The 21,983-nt window shown below is 39.5% G+C and overlaps 2 protein-coding genes across 2 annotated transcripts; one reads left to right on the top strand and one right to left on the bottom strand.

Moving 5' to 3' along the window:
- Nucleotides 1–1,006: 1,006 nt before the first annotated feature.
- On the top strand, nt 1,007–12,021 carry QPCT (glutaminyl-peptide cyclotransferase). Its single transcript, XM_008937087.1, has 7 exons — nt 1,007–1,044; nt 3,081–3,222; nt 5,606–5,887; nt 8,510–8,686; nt 9,562–9,661; nt 10,040–10,156; nt 11,876–12,021. The coding sequence occupies exons 2-7, from the start codon at nt 3,148–3,150 to the stop codon at nt 12,019–12,021; spliced, it is 897 nt and encodes a 298-aa protein (XP_008935335.1). The 5' UTR covers nt 1,007–1,044; nt 3,081–3,147.
- A 5,715-nt stretch (nt 12,022–17,736) lies between these two features.
- Nucleotides 17,737–21,474, bottom strand: SLC30A6 (solute carrier family 30 (zinc transporter), member 6; the record flags this gene model as incomplete). Its single annotated transcript, XM_008937088.1, has 5 exons — nt 17,737–18,496; nt 19,979–20,047; nt 20,629–20,676; nt 20,953–21,055; nt 21,355–21,474. Coding segments are annotated over 5 exons (838 nt in total), but the record flags the coding sequence as incomplete, so codon positions are not given.
- Nucleotides 21,475–21,983: the final 509 nt, after the last annotated feature.

The following is a 21,983-nucleotide window of genomic DNA, read 5'->3' as shown; positions in this document are numbered from 1 at the left end:
AGGAGGAGGAGGAATCGGGTCCTAAACTTAAAAGTTCTTAGAAGCTAACTTCCTTTGGCACCAAGCTAAAATAGACCAAGATCAGCAGGTAAGCATGGGCTACTCGTAGGAGCTGAAGTCTTACAGTTTTGTGCAGCTTATTACGAAAGGTTTAGGGATAGCCCTGTTGTAAATACATTGCTCTCCCCCACTGCTGTGGCCGTGGAGGAAATAGGGATTGACCAACACTGTAAGGAATGAGTCACCTACAAAACTCCTTCTGCTTCTCTTTTATTTCATGTCCACTTTTGTCATTCCTTTCACTTCCCAAATTTGAAGACATCTCCATTATTAGAAATGGGAATTTCTTTCCCTCTTCTGAAGTGTTCTCATACATTTGTACTTTAATAAAAATAATGTTTCTTTGCAAAGTGATTCAATGACCCTAACTGGCAGGCATGCTCTACAGTTAGAAGCAAGATGATTCCATATTCTATTTGAGGCCTTCCCTTGTTCAACTGAAGGCATGTTTTCTTAACTTTCTTAATTGAATTGTCCTCTGCACCCTTCTGAAGTGTTAGCTTTAGCTCTTCTCTCTCCTCTTACAGCCTGTTCTTCCTAAACAAAACAGCTCCCTGACGACATTTTCTCATCTATGCCTTTTCTGCATTGGGGTAAACACCATATTAAACTTCTAGTGTTTCAAAAGACAGTTTATGCATCTTCTACAATACAATTTCCAAACTTGTATATTGGATGAAATACAGTTTTTCTTTAACCCATGTCTAAATTTTTTAGCATTAAAAATGCTAAAACTTGGTGTCCTTATAGTCTTAAAATTCAGCTTTAAACACTATATTAAAATTGGCATCATAGGATTCAGTGTTTTTGTGTCTCCCCTCTACTTAATTTCAGTAGTAAACTGAAATAGGATTAGAGGAAAGGTCCACACATAGATAAACAGCTTGTAAAAGAGAGAAGGGTAGAATTAATTTTTACAGTTAATTCTAGAAAATACTTGTCCTTGTGCTTGCTTTGCTCAGCATACACACAAAGTAGAAGCCAAATAGTGAGGCAAAACCCTATTTTTAAAGAATATTCATCAGTCAGGGTCAATTACTTGTCATTATACAGGACTGCAGAAGATCTCAAGGTCAGTACACTTTCTGTCCAGGTAACAAGTTTCAGCAGTCAGTTTAGACAAATGTGAAATAATGCACAAGTGATGTTTTTGCTGACTGTGTGCCCCAATAGGAAGGACACTGCCATCAATAGGCAGCACACAGGGCAGATCTTTCCCTCCAATTGTAGAGCATACAAAGGGGCTATGAGGTAGCTGACAACCAGAGGAAGAAAAAGATTGATACATTCACTTGCTGTATATAATGAAGTGAAGAAATGAGCAAACCAACTCAGAAACCAGGTGATTAGTCCAACTTCAATCACACAGCAATTGCCCAAAACCAGCATCATTGTTACATACATAATCCCCTTTCTGCTCCTGGTTGTGGGGGTGCCCCACCACTGGGAGCTCTGCCTGCAATGGACAGTCAGGGAGCCCTTCCAGTAACTGGAAGCCCTACATAATACATCCAGTAGATAGACAGACTCCCCCATTCACTGCAAGCAGAGCCAGCCTCTATGCTGCTAACTTTACAGGCAGGACACCTGGTGATCTTGGCCAGGCCTTGAGAGAAAAACCAATCAAGGAGATCTTTCCTGTCTGGTTGTGGACATCATCCATATGTCAACCCTGATTCAGGGCTGGGGAGTTAGACCCCAGCACTTCAGTGAGTGGGAAAGGAGGGGGTATTGCTATATTTTTTTGTTAACATATACAGTGATGGAGCTAGAGTAAATCCATCTATGAAAATGTCAGTTAGATGCAGCAGCAGCCCAAAAGCAAGTCGATTGTTAAACAGTTTGAAAGAAAGAATAAAATGGAAAATACCATCATCCTACACAATAGGCTGTGGTGCACTCGTTACAGTTTCCCTCCCTTTCCTCATCTCAAAAAAGACAAGGTAGACAGGGCATGCTGAAGGACAGCAAATCTGATCAATTGTTTAAGGCAGTTCTGATCAAAGAACAAATAACCAGACCAGAATATTTCAGTGGGAGAAAGGGGTGTAGAGGGAAGTCCCTATGATAGAAATAAGGAATCAATATAACAGGACCGTCCTACAACAGTGCCTAAAATAAACATCTATAAACCCAGGAGTGGCTCAGGAAGCTGCGGAGGAGAAAATTGTTAGAGATTGGATAGGTTCAAAACAGGTGCCCAAAGTGACATTTGAGATGTCCTTGGGGATCCCAAGTGACATTCAGCTACCACTCCAGAACAGGACACGCTCTTGCACATCACAGACATGCATCTTCCACCTCCATAAGGACGTCTCACATATTCTAGGTCACCTGAAATAGCTCTAAAGGTCGGTGCTTAGGCAACAGGAAAGCAGCTGCTGGGGAGGTAGCTAGCACTGCTAGCTATTGTCACAGGAGACAAGCTGCCAGTTTTGAGGTTAACCCACATGTCACAAAGCCAATGTATACCCCAGCTAGCCCCAAATGAGCTGCACCATGCTGTGTAGTCACACTGATGTGACACTGTGGGCAGAGGCCACAATGACACAGCTTCATTCTTCCTGGGATGGAGCAAGCTTACGCATTTCTTTGCAGTGCCGCACCTCAGGACACAGGCACAGTGTAAAGCAAAGTAGCATTACTATTTTAACCAAAGCTTCTGGTGTTTGTCTCAATGGAAACCCCATTTGAAGGTGGCATGGTTGTAGGCATGACTGTATGTATGTAGAATTAAGACATTAGAAAAGAGGGAACTGAATCATGAGTTTTCACAGGTAGCTGGTAGGTAAACATTTCTCCAATATTTTTAATACTAGTATATTTTGTATGCAAATCAAAGCCACAGAACTTAAACATATCAATCGTTTTTGAGAGACAAGCATTCTATAAAATTTCTTTTTGTAATAGAAAAGTAGCACAATATATTTACACACTTACTGGAACTCTGAAGAAAACCACAGTTAAAAAGGTCTTGTAATGGTTACAGTAATCTTTTTTTTCTCCCTTCTACAGTATTCTCACCAACCAAGAATTTTACATTCTGACTCTATTCAAAGCGTTGCAGCAAACACGGATGTTTCTGAAATGTGGGAGAATGATCTGCGCCCTATCCTGATAGAAAGATACGCAGGATCACAAGGAAATTACATTGTACGACAGGTAAGACCATGTTTCCTGAAAACCTCCAAGAACATCTATTATTTATATTCTGGTTGCACTTTAGTGACCGCTAAAGGGACAGACACATTCCTTTCATTTGGTAGGATTAACTCCATCATTGTTGAAGTCCAGACAGCACAGAGTTGAGATGGCACAGCTTGCATTGCAGCTGATGTTATTTCCCAGGGCTGCGTAGCATGATGAAAAAAAACCTGACTGTTTTTCAATTTATGTTTTAGATTAAAAAGCTTGCCTCAGGTTTGGAGCCAAAGTACAACATAACTGTTGTCCTTTCCCTCACATGTGCAGGTTTTTGGTCACTGGTTCAACCTCACTGGCACCATACATGGGGATGAAATAAATGACACCTCCCCACCCTTTTCCTGGAGAGGTCCTCTGCTGTTACACTCCTCTGTAGTGCGGCTTCAGGAGGGTGCATCAACACAAAATGGAGTCAGAGTGGCCCAGATGGGCAGGCAGATGAAATGGGCAACATGACAAAGTGCAGCACTGGTCCAAGTACCATGCTAGCTCTGCTGGCCCAAGTGCAGCAGTGTGTTCATGCTGGGCTGATGTATCCAGATTGCACCTAGCCTCGAGCCAGTAAGAGCTCCAGCACCTTGTATTTGAGCCCACAGGGAGTCACCACGCGGCTGGGTTGCTGCCCTGTCAGCACCTCTGCTCTGCACTCGGGGCAGGGGCATCTTTGGGACTGGGTGCCAGGCTAGCTCTGGATTATGTTAGCCAAACAGGAGGCTAAAACAGTGGTACAGCTGCATTTACTAGAAGACGTTCACAACACCTCACTAGCCTTCATCTTCCCTTTAGGCAGTGGCTCACCAGCTCCAAGACAGCCCTAACTACAGTAAGCGTTTTTGCCCCCCTGGAATTGGCAGACTGGAGAAATGCAGCTTTTTCAAGCGTTGTGTGTGCGCACGCACGTCGCTATGGATTTAATTTTGTGGTTTCTTTAGTGATACCCTGGAAGGCAGCCAAATGAAAGGGGGAAAAGTAAGAAAAACAAAACCAACAAAAACCTGAGCCTAGGCCACAAATCACGTTCAAAAGTGGATCCTCCTGTAACAAGGTAACAGCATGTACTGAAGTACTGAAGTAAACCCCCACCAAAGGGAAAAAAATAAAGAAGAGTGTTCCATTGTCAAAGCACAACAGAGTTTGAAAAGGATGACATCTCTTTGTTAAGACACTGAAAAAGCATCAGACTCCTTTAAGGGAGAAAGCTTACTCCCAGTCAGGGCTAGCACACACTGGGAACTCCATCCAAGCTTAGATATTCCCCTTAACCCATAACAGACATCCTCCGCTCTGCCTACAGGTAGTGGATAGACCATCCAATGCCATAAAAGCTTTTAGAGGATGACTACAAACAAAATGGAAGCTTGTTCTAGCAGTAAAACTTATGGCAATATTCCCACTGACTTCACTAAGAACAGGACAAGTCTTCAAAGTCTCTTTTCTTTTTTTCCACTTAGAGGCTTTTCTTAATGTTTATTTAAAGAGAGAGGAATCTGCCTTGAAGGAGCACTCCTGGGACCGATAAAAATAAGTTCCTCAGCAGAGACAGTCCCCAGAATTCTGTACTAAGTAGAACTGGGGTTATTAGAGAAATTCTTGTTAGGTAGGAAGATACCTAAAATGAATGATGTCTTTCATAGATTCACTGCCTTAATTTTTATTTTTAGATGAGCTACACTTCCAGGGTTACATTTAAAAAAAAACCTCAAATGTTTAATGCTTTTTTTTTTTAATTTACAGGAGTCAGATTGTCTCTTACAGCCTTGCAAACAACTTCTGTCACTTGAAAGACACAGTTCTCACAGAACCTAAAAACACACCCAAATACCCCACAACAAACACAAAGATACCACAGCAGTATAAAAAAAAAAATTGCTGCGGTGTTATGTGTGGTAATGGTCAAAATAGCCACAACAAGTTCTCCGCAGCCAGTTCTGACTTCTAATTTAATGACACAGAGGAGTTTAGATTTGAACAGGCAAACACTAAAACTGTCCTGGTTCTGCCTGAAAAAAAACCAAAACACTGGCCTGGAAACTTCAGAGACTAAGATCTTAATGTGTCATATTAATGGGCAATCATTCAAAGCACCTTCAGACTCCAAAGACAAGAGACAAAAGTGAAAAATAAAGAGCGAGTGAGCCAGTCAATGGCTAAAGTACCAAACATTGCTTATTTTATATAATGACATTGCATGCTTTGCTATAAAATTTATCTTTTGAAAATACTGCAAACTTACAGAAATAAGCTGAAGTGCCACTATTAGTTAGCTAATGGCAATTTGTCTGCAACATCTTTCTGAATAAGCAATAGTAATCTGATTTTTTTATTTTTTTTTTAATTGCAGCATATCAAACACCGTCTTCAAAGATTACAAGCTGGTTGGGAAATTGAAGAAGATACATTTCAGAGATACACACCATATGGATATAGAACATTTTCAAATATTATCAGCACCCTCAACCCTACTGCAAAACGTCATCTGGTACTTGCTTGCCACTACGACTCAAAATTTTTTGGACAACAATGGCAGGAGACAGTGTTTGTAGGAGCAACTGATTCAGCTGTGCCTTGTGCTATGATACTGGAGCTGGCACGTGCCCTGGATAACCAGCTTCAGTTAATCAAGGTAGTTTGCTTTTTTAATTTTTGAGTTGTGGGTTGGGGTTTTTGTTTGTTTGTTTGTTTGTTTGTTTTTCCCCTCCCGCCCCCAACAGCAATAGGCCTTAGGGCCCTTCCATGGTCTCTCCCACAGCCTTCATGCCCAGTCTTCTGCTGCACCTGTAGTAAAACTCCCACTGACTTCCAAGAACAGAGCAGGGGTGTGTATCTAGTGCTTTAGAGTACATCATCACATTAAGACTTTTTATGCAAAGAGTGGCTATCTAAAAATTATCTATTACATATACACTATATAAAGATAACAGTTTATAAAAAAAATACATGCTTCACAGACTCAGCGAGATATAATCCTGCTTTTGATCTAAGAGGGCACAGAGCCCTACTCAGAAGCTCCTCTCCTATCCAGTAACATCTACAGTCACTGACAAAGTTTTGGTGCTTTCTAAATCTTGCACTTTTAAAATCTCTGTTGTATTGTTTTGGGAGACAGATGAACTAATTGTTGTGCAGGAGTGAGAGCCATGTCCCTCCATCTCATAACAATTTCAAACTTTTCTTCTTTTTTTCCATTATCAATTTGAATAGTTTATTTATGAAACAAGTGATGTCTGAGTACAGGAAAACAGCCAATCAGTAGTGTGGTATTATCAGTCTGTGTTACCTTATGCTATGAAAATCTGCTTCGAGGTGGAGCCATTGCTAGGCACAGAAATCTGTGGCTGGTACAAGCTCTGAAAGAGAGGATGGAGGATTACAGATTCATGGTGCCATCTACTGGTTCACTATTTACTATTTACAGCAGAGTACTCCTCATACACCAACAGAGTTTTCCCACAAAAAGGTCTCCCAAATGCTTTACAGAGTGTCAGAAATACACTCGACTCAGGTATTAACTTGTGGTAGTCGTTTCCAGAAACTGACATCTTCTGACATCAGAATATTTTAGAATTAAAAGGTTAAGAATATGCCAATGTTTTTAACCACAAACCAAATCACTCCTGTAATACAAATGCTTTAATTTAGAAGCTTCATTTAGAACAAATTTGGTTATTTATGGAACAACCTGCACACCAACTTAAAGACTGGAATTTTTCACGAGCGATAACAGCTTTTTTTGATTAAAGTGCTTTACAGCATAAGATGAGAGCACTTGACAAAAAGGCAGTCTAGTTACTTTGCACAGGCTATGATTTGTACAGTCCGTTAACAAAATATACTCTGGGATCCATCTGCTTAATACATTAGCTATGACCTTTTTGCTCTGCTCATAGTAGCATAACAGACTGTTATGTTTTCAGCCAAATCTATTTGTAGTTTGAGTTAGAGCTGTGATTTTTATCTTGATGTTTCTCCAGTTATATAGAGTAAGTTTAAAATGAAAAGGCAAAGACGTGTCTCTATGTTACTCAGACCTGGAAATGTTTTAAACAGTAATAATAATAATATACTACTACAAAAACTACCTTCTAAAATACAACAGTTATTAATAGTTTCCTCCAGACCGCAATGCAAAATTACTGCAATCAAAAGATCCCTGTTGTGTGCAAAGGACAAAGGGCAGCAAAGCATTGCCATTAGAGAAATCCATGCATGACTGTGACCATAATCAATATACTCATGCCTGTGTGAGCGACCTTTTAGAGAAGTTTTCCACTACTGTTTTTATTGGATCTGCTCCAGCTAGTTAGGAGTTGTAGCCCACACAGGACATGACTGTTGCCAGTGACCCCACCTTTCAACCACACCACGCCATTTCCCTTGTAACATTAATTCACAGAAGGGTTGAAATATTTCTACCAATTTTGAAGACTACAGACCCCAAAACGGTTGAGACAGCAGAACTGAACTGGGTTAGCCATCTCGTAGATCATTAGGAAACGCTGCCAGTGCAAACAAGGCTTAAGTTTAAGCAGAGAGAAAAAAGGCTCCTCCTACAATGGGAAGGAATTTCACACAGATGTCTCCTTTTGTGACCTTAAATACATTAAATACAATATCTTATATATTCTCAGTTTTTGCTGCTGTGATATTTTGGTTTGTTGAAAGGGAAGGGTGTATCTACACCACTGTCTGTGCTTTGCTTTTAGGGTAAAGTCGCCTTGGTGCTCACAAGTTCCCCTGAAGAAAAAGAAATGGTCATTCTTCTCATGACTGACTGTGCTTTGTCCCTCAAAGAACTATCAACTTTACAAACATGTAATTAACCTCCACTGGTGCACAACTGTAGCAGAGAGATTACTCCTTTGTGGCACTATCAAGTAATAATATCACTACTCACATCAGGTGTTGATGCTGACCTGTCTCTTCGTTACTTGAGATGATGTTTCTGCTACCTGCTTTTGCAGACCCATCTCAACATACTCCGCTCACATCTGCTAAAATCAGAAACGAATCTTTTAACCAGAACCAAAATGATGCCAGACTGGAGGACATGTCACCCTGCTAGATAAATAGTAACAACTGATCACTAACACTATCACTCTGTAACGTGTTTAACAGCCAGAGGAAGGTTTGCGTAGGATACCTGGAAAATATCCCCAACTGATGGGGTTTATATGACTACAGTATTTGTCCTTTATTCAGTGTTCTGGCCAGGATCAGTTATATTACTTTGAACTTCTTCCAACAGACCAGTTCAACCTCAAGACCAGACCTTTCACTTCAGCTCATATTTTTTGACGGTGAAGAAGCCTTTGTCCAGTGGTCGCCTTCCGATTCCCTCTACGGATCAAAACACTTAGCTCAGAAAATGGTATCTACTCCACATCCACCTGGTTCAACAACCACAAATCAGCTGCAGGGCATAGTAAGTCACTTTCAGCTTCCTAATGAGTAATAGTAAATAGCATTTTAAAAAATGTTTGATGAGTAAGTGACTGGCCAAATTCCCAAGAAACCATGAACTCAACCAAAGTTAAAGGAAGAAGCCGGCTTGGGGAAATTTTTTTGAGATGTGATACGAGAGAGGGTGGGCAAGAACTTCTTAGGTAAATTTGCTTAGACCGTCTCCATGTCAGCACGAGGACGAATCATAGAAAGATCAAACACACAGGTTTATTATAATATAAACTAGAATACCTACCTTCTTCAAGAGAGATAATTCAAAGTGATTAGGAAAGAGCACAGACATAGTACTGATCTGGGAACAAATCTCCCCTAGCTCAGCACTGACCTACAGCAAGGTTGCTGTTCCCCTTTGATTCCCACTAAAATTCTGTTTGTTTGCTCCTTTCTTCCCTCTGCCTTTTAAGTTTCCTACTCACTGCCCAGACACTTTTATTCTCTCACTGTATCTGGTGACTCATAACATGTCTTTCCCTTGATAGACTTTGTTGTTCTCTGGGGAAGAAGCAATTTCCTCTTCTTTCTCCCCACCTACCGTAGTTTCTCTTTTAAAGGGAAATAACACACAAACTGAACAAAACAGTGCAGTCTGCTCCAGCTTGAGGCCCAGAGAGAAGGCCCACCTTTGTCCTCCTCCTCAGAAAGACAGCAAAATGCATCAGACCAGAATCGGGTTCTGCTATTGAGTTCTTCTTAGGCACCATGGCAGAAAAGTTGGATCTTTGGCCAGATCTATCAAAGACCTAGTCGTGACCTATACAGGAACCAAGAAGTTTCATTGCTGCTGCTGCAGTAGTCATGTGAAGAACCCTGTATTAAAGACTCTTTGTTCTGTAGGACCTGTTTGTACTACTGGATTTAATTGGTGCACCAAACCCGGTCTTTCCCAATTATTTTCCAAATACTATTCGATGGTTTCAGAGGCTTCAAGAAATTGGTAAGGAGAAGGGGTATGGGCTTTTGATTAATTTAAAAATTTACTGTGTCGCTTCTGAATGTATTAAGTCCTGTACATCAGATTTTTAGATTTTTTTTTTCTTTTACAGTTCTAATGTAAATGTTAAATTTAGTACATCTTAAACCCACACAAAGGTTTTAACAGGTAATTAATAAAATAGCTGAGGAAGATTCTCAGACACTTGGAAGCCGTGAAACAGATGCCATTACTGACTGTCACTCTGTGATTCTTGGAAACTCTTGCCTTTACTGGGCTTTAGTTCTCACTTCTGTAAAATGATGGTAAAATAACTCAAGTATGCTAACATGCCTCATATTGTCCAAAAGTTGTAGTAATCACTTTCATTGTGAATTACAGAAAGAGAGCTACATAACATGGATCTGTTGAGGAATCACCTTGTTGAAAGGCAGTATTTCCAGACTACATTACATCGAGGCTTGGTTGAAGATGACCACATTCCATTTTTATTAAGAGGTACCTGTAGCTCTTATATTTTAAAGTATGAAGTTCAGTAGCAAATGCATCATTTAGTGAATGAGCAAGTGTTTTTCAAGCTTGAATGATCCTATTTTTCAAGCTTATTTGCCCCAGCTCGAGGCTTCCAAATCTAACTTCATGCAGGTCAAAATTCACAGCTTTGAAAAACATACCCCAAGAAGAGCAGCACTAAACACACCCGTCATCAGTTTGCACGAGCACAGCTCCAATGGCACAGAGATAATGGAAACTTCTGTCAGCAGCAGTGTCCTGCAAAGATAAGCAACTCTGATCCAGTGGCACATGACTACATATCACGCTAGCCTGCTAGCTACTATTTCTAGGAGCAGTGAAACACTCACGGGTCATATCTTCAAAGGCTATATAAATCTCTAAAGATCTGTTGTCAGCGTTAGAGTAATGCTCACTGTTACCCATTTGAATTTGAAGGCAATGGCTCCTGCAGAATCTCACATACTCAAATTAGACATCCTCAGTCCCTAAAGAGAATGGCCACGTCACAGCTGCCAGCTTGAAGAGTTAACTTAAAAGGAACCTGACACTAGTTCAGTGAGGAGGGGACCTATCTAGGAAAGGAGGGACGTATCTTCATATTTGGCCCCCAGTTATACCATGGCTTATGCTCTGTTAACTACTGAGTAACATAAAGCACGCACACAGCTCTGAAGCAGGGCCAAGAGCAGCTACACGTCCCCCCCTTCTAAGTGAGTGCTCTCTTCAGTGACCTGTAGTTACTGTCTCCTGCTCAACAGCTCTTCAACTTCATGAGTCTTTAGTTTTTCAAAGCAAAGCAGGGCCCAGGTCCAGTGAAACCAACACAGCCATGATAGAGGGTACAGGGATATCAAAACTCCTCCGTGGCAGAAGCTGTTGAGGAAAACAATGACTACAACTCAGAACTTTTTTCTCATAACACAATTAACAGTTACTGAAGAAAACTAATTCCTTGGTGGTATACAAATGAAAAATGTGAGAGGAAGAGCAGTAAAACAGGAAAGAGGCTGTAGACAAACAACGCTCCCTCCAAAAAGTGTTCAGGAAGCAGAACACATCATGATTTAACTCCTTTTTTACCTAGAAGTTGCAGAGTGTATGGGTGGCTTGATGTGTGTGTAAATACATACATATGCAGTGCAACAGATCCTTTCAAGCAGAAGTTCTTTTATCTGAGGATAACAGTGGTTTGGTTTTACTGAGTAAAAATACAGACACCCTATTTTACCATTTATGGAGAGGACTAAAAAATGCTTCAGAAAGTGCTCAGTCTTAGCACTGTCACAAGTGCGTGGTAATTGGTTTTCAGTCTGGGGAGCTGTAGTGGTTTCTCTGCCCTTCTGTAGCTCCTAAACACAGTATCAACAACTACAACGCAAAAGATCTCAAAAAAAACCCCCAGCCAAGTATCACAGTAAAACTACTAGCTGCAGGTGCCTTTAAAAAGAAAAGATAAAAGGGGAAAAGTACTCAAAGGGAAGGAAGGTGCCAATTTTGCCAGTTTTAGCAAACAGAATTAAATGGATGGGCTGCAATCACAGGCTTCAGAAACAGAAGGCAAAAGGAAGCTGCAGTGACACACACTGCTTAGTTGAGTAAGCTGATTGAGCAGTTGCCTGACTGTTGCTAAATGGCAACATATCAATGGGCTTAAAAGAACTTCTCTAATATTTCTTCTCCAATTTCATTTCCTCCTTACAGGGGTTCCAGTTCTACATCTGATTCCATCCCCTTTCCCTGCAGTGTGGCATACCATGGAGGACACAGAAGAAAATCTTGACGAAGCCACGATTGACAATCTCAGCAAAATCCTGCAAGTGTTTGTACTGGAATATCTAAACCTGTGACAGATAAAATGGCAACAAATTGTTCTCCATTCTAAATGCTGTTTGCTCACCTTCACGTTTGCCATTTAATTGCAGTGGAGAGTGCTAAAGTGAAGCAAAATATAATGATAGCTCTTGCTAGGCTGATTATTGATTCAGCTGTTCCTGGCCCCATGTTCCACGTAGCCAAATAAGATAGCATTAAATAAGAATGAGTTTCAGCCTTTCCTTGTCTTACCTCTGAATAAAAAACCTCAGAATTTTTCCAGATTGTTTTAACTTTTGTCACAGGTTAAGACCCCAGGAAGGAATGCCTCCTGACCCAAGTGTTAGCTACAGTTTTTACAAGGCGTGTCAACTTTTGCAGTGTTCAGCAATGGAAATTCACACCACATTATCAAGAGGAAAAATAACACTAATACAAACCACTACTTTGTGTTGAACTAAAGGACCTCATCCTGAAATGAGTTGCTAGAACTCCTGACACACAGAAGGGATTTTTAATCCTCTCTGCTCCCTTTGCCCTCCAAAAATGTCTTCAAGGGCTCTTGTCCACAGATGGCGAGCCACCAGAAAATGCAGAAATAACCCAAATTTGATTTTCTCCCTGTTGTTTGTTGGATACTTTTTGATCCAAGGGTGGTGGGGAGTGATGCTAAGATGAAGGTATGTAGGGGTTTCCCTCATGCTTTCATTGCAAAACAGGAGATTTAAACTGAAGAAGAGGTGGTGTGTGGGAGCAGTGTCCCAGCACACACCGTTCATTCATTTGAGAATCATTCACAATTTAAATTGTGAACTTGTGAGTTAAATTATCCAAAACAAAACAAAACAAAACCTGCTGTTTGAAATACAGATTACATCAGAAATAATCATACCAGGAAAGTGATCACTTTAGAAAATGTTTTTATGAAAATATAATGTTAAAGGCAAAGTGCTACCTATCAAGAGTAAAATGAGTCAGAAGCAAGAGATTAAACACCAAAAAGCAAGGACAAGCCCTAGCCTACATTGGAAAAAAATACCAGTTTAACAACCATGTGCCTTTACATTCCTTACTGGGATAATTCAGTAAATTTAGTATAACACTGGCAAAAACCTAGCCTGGAATAAAATCAGTAATAGAAGCCAGAAGAACAGTATTCAAAAGCTACCTACAGAATTGCAGTTTTCACTGGTGAGAAAAAGAGGGAGAGCATTTGGGTAAACTAAACTGGTCGAAGATGAACTGAGAAAAAAACAAGTCAGTATTTTACTGCTCCAAATTTCTTCCACTAAATAGTTCTGCCCTGGGCAAAAAGATGTAAAAAGGAAGTGAGCTGTGGAGTTGTAGGCATGTCAGCTTTGGCCTGTATTTTACCGTTTTCCTGAAGTAAATATTTTGGAACTGAAGACAATATTTCCATACATATTTTGAAGTCACACTAGAAATATGTATTTACAGCAACACAAATTGATAACTATTTACTATTACAGGACAGTCTGAAAATGAAATTCAAACTAGTTTTGTTGCTCAAAATGAGACAAAAGTATTTTGTTTTCCCATCACTTTAACATTTGTGAAGTGTTTCTATTTTGCATGCAACTTCTGAAACAGACCACAATAAAAATTCTAAAAATTGGACAGATGTGTTTATTTTCAGGTATTACTGTACACCTGTGTAAATACAAAGCTATTTGAACTCTTTGCTGTCACATCCTCCTCTGCTTCATCCCATGAGAAAACTTCCTAAACAGCTACAGTAAATCATTTTAAGTATGAATACTCTGAGCAGTATAAGGCACCTACTACACCCTACTAAGTGGCAAAAAAAAAGGTGACAAAACTTGCTATATACAGAAATCTTAAACATGAGTTTGTGTGGATAATTTTGTTTTTACAGGTGAACTCTTGTGGTGCTTTATACTTTGCAGGGTCTCTGAAAAAGGCAGTATGCGTTTACAGTGTGCACTGCCACTCTGCTTCAAGAATTTCAAAGTTTGCTTAAAGAGGCTTCATTATGAAATGTGGGATCAGAAGGTTGTTGTAAGTGGGAAAAGCCTGATTTTTTAAAATCTCTATTAGAGTTAGTTGAAACCATAATTTAAATATAAAGTACACCAAATCTCTGGCAAGTCAATTTTATTACCAACTTCTCACTGCCTGAGCTTGCAATTCTCTTGAGTTCTGTTGACTCGATTCAAAAAGATGAGAACTAGGTTGGTGTAATATTACTCAATGGTTCTGAAAACTTGAAGTTTGCTTCCCACACCCTCCCCAGGCTTTGGGGGATTTTTTTTTTTTCCCTGTACAGGAAAAGAGGGCCATCTCTTAACTGGATGTGAGCCCTGGAAAAGGCTTACTTAAAGAGGGGAAGGGCATCATCTTAGCAATTTATATGGCACATCATTAATTTAAAAAAATAATTGCTGGAAGGAAAACTTCTACCAGCACAGTAACCACATGAATCTAGGAATCTCAGCTCTCAGAAGCACAAGAACCCAAAGTTGTCAGTAAAGCAAAGACATGGTACAAGGTGGGTTCTCACTTTTGCTGAGGCAGAGGAGAACAAGCAGGTAGGAGGAAGTCTAGCCATTTGATAAAATACCCAGAAGACAAAATACAACTGAAAAGACCTTGACTGGTATCTCTTCCATCTTTGTATCAACACGATATCACCAAGTACCCAGATCTGTAGGATCTGTATGTGCACAGTGCAGAAAACCACTTCAGAATCCAGAGACCAGACTTATGCTGAAGAACCTACCCCCGGAGAGTCTTATCTGTCCCTGGTGAATGGTAGCAGCAGGGGACAGAAAACAGCTGAAGGACTTCATCAGCAGAGCTCCTGCACAGATTCTCTCGAGTAGGATTTGTCACATCTCAGTCAAGAAGGGGAAAACAAAAAAATCATGAATCTACCACACCCACGAGCTGTCACTGGCTTGTCAAAGTCCTCCCAAAGGTGTGTGTGGTTATCACCTGGATGAAGGGAATGCAGAACAGAATGAACTTAAGAACTACTACTCAATAGCTAAAGCTGCAATATCCCCCATATTACATTAGTTACTTGTATTGCAGTAGGCACTCTAACTCCTTTTCTGCCAGGACACTGCAGATTTTCACAGGGATCTTAAGTACGTAATGGTACACACCCCTCAGATTCTCCAAAGCTTGACACATTTACTACAATCACAGCTGGCACAAGTTAAAGAGGCAACAATGTCAAACCCTCCCAGAGAAACGATAGCAGCTACCATTCTGTTTTTTCTTTAGCTGGTGCAGCATTCCTACCACTAGGAATGAAGACAATATAAATTAGCAATTCTTAGTCACCACATTTAAAATAAACATTTAGATTGTGACCACCTAACCGCAAAGTACAATTAGAAAAGACAAAACGCAGTGAGAAAGCTTTCTGTAGAATTATTACAAGGACCCAGCCTGCACTAGTAGCAGACTCGGCAAAATGGTTCTGAAGTTTCACACACCTGCTCGTTGAAATTGAAGTATCACCCAAGAGCATCACTTCATCAATATATATAAAAAGATAACTATAAAATTTTATACACAAATTACCACTTTTTCCTTGTTATTTAAGGATGACACTGATTTTATTTTCCTCGTATAAAAGGAGACATTTTACTCTGTACTGATTTAACAAATATTCAATATATTCATAACAATAAAGCAGCTAAAAAGCTGTTCTAATCTCTAAAAGAATCTTTATCATCTGCACATGTGATATATATTGTAAACAATCACTCAAAAATAATTTTGTTAAAGTGATTATATTGCACTCAGAATTCTGGGATTCTCATTCTCCTCATTTTAAATCAAGGATCAGCTTCATTTTTTAACAAAATGGAGCTTAAATTTTCTACTAAAAACAAGCAGGCATGCAATCAATATAATACAATGCATTTAAAATGTCAAGAAAAGGGCAAGTGTTTGGTTATGAAACTGGAGTAAGGAACAGTTCTCAAATAGGCCACGTGAGGGTAGAATATTGTAAACATTCTGCTGGATCTAAGGTGTTGCAGATGCTGTAGAGAACGTGGCCTAGATCAGCACCCAAGAGGAACAGAGAATCTGTTCAAGTGTTCTGTACTTCAGTCAACTTCCACGCAGCAATGGCACGTGTGACAGACTACACATCAAGACAGAGTAACGAAGCACAGGTGCTGACTGAGCTCACGCTGACCTCAGGCAAAGACAGCCAGCGGGTGTAAGGTCAGTGTTCTCTTCAAATGTTACTACATTTCTAACACAGCAATGAAACTGTTACTGTTGCTGCAAACAAAGTACAGAACTAGATTCCCTGCTCGTAGCTTACATGGACTGTATACCAGAGGCAGTGTGGATGCCACCCTCAGCCTAAAGCATCCCAGCAAGATACCATCATGCAGAATGTCACTTTGCTCTGTTTGCAAGAGTGGCGCTCTCCTCTGTGCTTAGGAGTCAGAAACACAGGTAGTGGAGGTGGAAAAAGAAGTAAAGTTATGTTCTTAAAGCAGAAAAATAAATCCTCAGCCAGTGTGAAGAGGCCACAGATCTTTAAAATTCAAATGAAGGCTGTTTTCTCAACTCAGGTCTAGAAGAGAAAGATTTCTCTATCAAACCCATTATCTCCAGGTAACATAAACCCTTTGGAGTCCCTGAGATACTACAGCTCCATATAACCACCTTGGACAAACAGAGACTGACTTAGCATACAGATGAACAAGGTGGAAGCCAATATATAGCACCCTGAGTTGCAAGCGAAACAACAGGAATGGGCAACCCACTCCTCAACAGCCAGGAGGTGCAGAAGAAAGTGCAGAGGAGGTATTGGCTAGGGAACTGTAAGATGCATACTGCACAGGAGAAGAGAAAAAAGTTGAAGTATTTCTAAAAGGCCTTTCCCATGACCAGAGCAGTGAAGAAACAGACATCAGTCACAGGGAGAGCTTCCCAAGAAAGGCCCTGAAGAAATATGGCCTTCTAGATGGACAGCAGAATGACAATGCAGGAGCAGAGGCAAGCCTTGTCCCAAGGGTGCCCCAAAGGATACGCACTCTAGCAACGACAAAGAGCTGCCAGCAATCACTGACCTGTACTCTGGATATAAACCAGGAATAGAAATAGATACTTTCCCCCCTGAAACTACAGAAAAAAAATAGAAAGGTGAAAAATACAAAGTCATAATCAAATCAGAGAATACTTCTCATAGTCAAAAATTAGATACTGGCTTCAGACACAATACAGCCATCTGTTCTGTATCTTAAGATAGGGTTAATCATAAAAAAAGAGGTGCTTGTAAAATCTTGTTTGAAATATTTTATTTCCCAGTATATTGCTAAATAATAGCAATATTTAACAGTTAAACCAAAAAGGAGGAAATTAGAGATGAATATGGAATACTTACAACTAGAAGATAGTTGCTGAACCACCTGAATTTCTATAAAAATATTAATTAAAATGTAAAAATACGGTATCACAAAATTTATTTGAATCTGAGATGCCAGATTGTCTTCACAATGGCCACAGTACGCAGATGGATTTTTGCAAACTAGTTGTGACTTTGTCAAAAGATGGCTTAATACAGCAATGAAAATGTCTCTAACAACTGGGACTTGCATTTCTGCAATTTCCTATTCTCTCAGCTCTTCAGCATTCATTGAGCAATTCTCACTAGAAAAAAAAAAAAAAAGCTGCCTGGTCATAATTTTACTCTCTTGTGGAGTTGTGCTATATCTCAATACATTCTTGGGAAAATTAGAAGTGAATAGAAAGGTGAATAGAAATAGACACTGTAAAAACTACTTGTAAAGTACTGTAAGTCTGGAAAATACTGGTGGTAAGACATAGGCTACTCCTGATGCAAGGAAAAAAAATTGCAATTTAACCATTTTATGAATATGAACAATGCACTTGTTCCCAGCCACTTAGAATGATCTCACATCCCAAATGTTTATAAAAAGTGGGTAATAAAAGAATTAAGTCAATACCCTTAAGTACAATAAATAACGGTGTTTATTATGGTCGGAGTTGACCACGAATGTTTGTTCCATATCTGCTTGGGACATTTGTAAAACCAGTTCTGAATCCTTGGGTTGCTCCCATTCCTGGCATCCCAAATCCTTGACTGAGTACACTGCTGTAGGGTGCGGATCCATGATTAAAGCCCAACCCGTGGGGCCTTGTCTGAGTATTTAAAAGGACGACTGGGTTCATGTTTTTGCCTGGTGTATTAAAAGAGAATTCTGGCGGTGGGCTGCTGGGCTTAGCTGGTGTGGACGTAGCAGGGTTCAGATTATCAGCAGCTTTCAAAGATGGCATTGGAATAACGTGATGATCCGAAAGGTTCAGAATATTGTTGGCAATAGGCACAGAAGATAAGGTAGGTCTGATCCAGTCATCTTTGAAAATCTGAACAGTCAAGGTAGAGACCAACGTGTATAATCTGTTAGTGACATGGGCAAGTACCATTTGTTCATTTGCATCTCTCCGAATTCGGACATGTACTGATCCAGCCTGGAAAGTGATAAAAATAAGTTGGCTGTTAACTGTTACTTCAATAAGGGGTCTCCACACGCATTCAGGAAGAGGTGAGTTATCCTGCAGAGAATTATGCAAAGACCTTTCGCTGCGGAGACTACCAACTGAGAAATTTAATTAATAATTCCATAATTAGGACACATATGATCATTCCTAACACATTGATCTCCTATGGACATATCAAGATCATAATTCAGCAAAAGCGAGTTTTAAAACCAAAATATAAAAAAACAACATGTGACAGCAGGAAAGGCAAGGCAACAGCCAGGAAAAAAAAAGCAGAACAAGAAGAACGAAGTGCAGAAGAACTCCATGTGCCAAATTCAGGAAGAAGTGTCATTGCTGTGCTCCTGGAGCAGGCAAAAGGACAACAGTCAAGGCAGACAGACTGGAGCCAGGACCATTAGCACGAACAGAGGCCACGTTCCTTGTGGAACTCAGACTAGGAGTTTCTCCTGGACGTGCAGGTAACTGCAGGCTGCCCTTGCCCTCCCCTCAGTTAACATCAGCTCATTTATCTTGAACTACTGCTGCAGAAAAAAAAATAAAAAGGACACAAAACAGAACCCCTCACGTGCTTTTTCAGGTCATATTTAATAGAGAACATGGTTCACAGCTTGTGCCATATAAGCCATTTTTACATCAGATGGTGCAGCTGAAAACAGATCCAGGTCTCAGGAAGTTCCTACTACAATCTGGAAGATGCCAATAGGTAAATATGCATACAAAGGTTTTGTAAGTATCCATGTCACATCCAACTATTCTGTGATCCGGTATTTTGAATGGCAGGAGAGTAAATTGGAAGCTATTTTCACAGCAGCAAGTCAGAGCTGTTGCCTTTTTCTTTTTTTAAGAAGAGCAGCATACTGGAAGAATTCTGAAGTCCAGAAAAACTCTAAGAGTCTTAATTTTCTGGCTGTCACAACATACTTCCATCAATTTAGGAATAACCAAGTTCTGTGTGATCATTCTGTATCACAAAACCCCCTTCACTTCCTTCAGCTTACAGAGTATCACTACATAACTGTAGTTGTTTTCTTCCACCTCCTCCCCCAGAAACGCTGACACTTACTGCGGACCATTGGTACCTGAAGGTTTACAGCTTTCTGTTTCTCCCCTCTGAGACAATTTACACTAATATACCCTTTAAAAAATATCTTTACTATTGTTTGGGGTTTCCTTCACTGCCAAAATACAAAAGAAATTCAACAGGTGCAAAACGCATGCTTTAATCCAGAGCTGAAACATATATAAATAATATTAACCAAGAGTAAAGCTTAAAAAAATATAAAGGATGGGAGAATAGGTGTTTTGTAAGAAATCAAAAGGACTGAGTACTGACTCAAATTTTTTTTTATATTTAAGATTTCAGAAGAAAGATCTTTATTTTAAAAAATTTACAGCAGTAATTGACAACTCTTTCTCAAAGGCTAAGAAGACACTAAAGAAATAACTTACCAAAGTGCCAAAACCTAACGTCCAGAAATGCTCATTTCGAACTTCCAAGACACCATCCAAAGTTGAAACCTAATTTTACACAAACGTTCAGAAATACAGGAATAAATTAGAAGTTTTTCAAATCCTTTCAGAAATGTACTTCTACACACAACTGAAAAATACACCTTTTTCAGTAGTGAAATAAAAGCTTCCATACACAGAGTGGATGATGTCTGTTAATGCTGCCACTGATGCTTGCCTACTGTACTTTTACTACCCTGAAATATCCAAATCCATCAAAAAAAGTGGATTTAAGTAACTCATTTCAAGTAACTCTTGAGAAAAATATTGCAATTTGGTAGCAACTTGATGTGCTGTAAATCAACACCTGCCTGTGCTGCTCCTCCTCCACAGCTCACATTTGTACACCACTTTTAACAGTAGCTCAAATTTAGTTAATAAAAATAATAGCTTGCACTACTTAACAGATTTGTTCCAGATACTTGAATGACACTATTCATCTTAGATAACAAGATCCATATTTCTTACGTGCAGTTAAAAATAATACTTAAAAAATGAGCAGTTTGCTTGGGCTACTCACAAAAACTTCATATTCCTGAATGCTTATTTAATCTTAGCTGTGCACACAGTGCTATGCAATATACACTCACCTCTCTGAGAAGTTTATCTAACTGGCCAATCACATGAGGTGGGGTTGTCTTTAAGAAAAAGAAGAAAAAAGTCAGAATAAAGTCCTGTTTAAGTAAGAGAGCCTTTAAGTCTGGTCTACGTATGCAAGAGACTGATGGCATGAAACAAATTCTTATGACTTTATGATGCATATTTCTACTGCCCTTAAAATACTTCTTGCTCATCACAAATTCCCCTGGGAATGCTTCCTATTCAAATGCTTGAGAAAAATTTTACGTTTTTTTAAAAATAAGGAAGTTTAACACAACTGAAATCACAAAAGACCTTGTGTGACACTGCCTTACCTGGAGTAGCACTTTCCCACTGTAGACACTCATGGGATACATGGTACCAAACGTCATCAAAGCAATGGCTACAGCAGAGGCTGTGTCTACAGCAAAATAGTTGCTAGAGAGAAAGAGCAATTTTAAAAAAAATTTAAAAAGGGTATTTACAGTTTTCAAAGATTTAAGAATTTTCTTTTGCTTCTTTTTAATTCTTTTACATTTTATGTGCTTACAGAATATTACACACACAAATCTCATCTGCACTATACACCTTTGAAAAAAGATTAATATATTAATGGAGTTGCAATCCCATTCACACAACATACAGCTTTTGATGACATCATTCCTTTTCATGCAAAAAAATGCAATTTCCCATAGATTGCATACAAAAAGTTACTTTTTTTAAACAACTGTACATACTTGATTTCAATGAGCATATATGTAATGCAAAGAGCTAGAGCTCCAGCAATATCAATCAAGACAAAAGGGTTCATCCGTGGCAGAAAGATGCTACTCAGTCCTGGGATGATTCCACAAATACTGTAACAAAACAGAAAAAGCAGTTGTCAGCTAGCTGTCCACCATCACTTCAAAACCCAAAAGTTACACCCACTACTTCAGCATTTGACTTTGACACTTTGCAGTCATAGCAATGCAGTCTCCGAGGACTCTGAAGGCCCTTCTAATTCTGCTCAAAGTTTTGTAATAGTCAGCAAAAATTAATCACATTTAGATCCACATCACATTCTCTCTCACATCTGAAACTAATACTTGCCTCTTGCACCTTAAATTTGCTTTAAGTCTACCTTCCCATCTAGAACACATTACACTACCCTCATTTTTATGCAGTTTTTCTACATGTTAAGATACATATCTTATGCTACTTTTTTTCTGGTAACACAGCTAGCTGTGTCAGCTGTACACCACACAAGTACTTCACAGGTTCAGATATTGCTATTACACACATGTTGAGTCTTGAGGGGTTTGTATATCACTAGTCTTTGTATATTACTAGTCAGTAAATCTCAACAGATTTACTGTCACTTGAA

This window comes from Merops nubicus, unplaced genomic scaffold, assembly GCF_000691845.1.
Source record: "Merops nubicus isolate BGI_N331 unplaced genomic scaffold, ASM69184v1 Scaffold22123, whole genome shotgun sequence".
NCBI lineage: Eukaryota > Metazoa > Chordata > Aves > Coraciiformes > Meropidae > Merops > Merops nubicus.
This window is presented reverse-complemented; position numbering and strand designations above follow the sequence as displayed.

Excerpts from the sequence above, each read along its gene's own strand:
- QPCT (XM_008937087.1), top strand. The coding sequence starts at position 3,148 with ATGTGGGAGAATGATCTGCGCCCTATCCTGATAGAAAGATACGCAGGA. Across the intron at positions 3,223-5,605 it reads GAAATTACATTGTACGACAG|CATATCAAACACCGTCTTCA; the intron begins GTAAGACCATGT and ends TTTTAATTGCAG. Across the intron at positions 10,157-11,875 it reads CATTCCATTTTTATTAAGAG|GGGTTCCAGTTCTACATCTG; the intron begins GTACCTGTAGCT and ends TCCTCCTTACAG.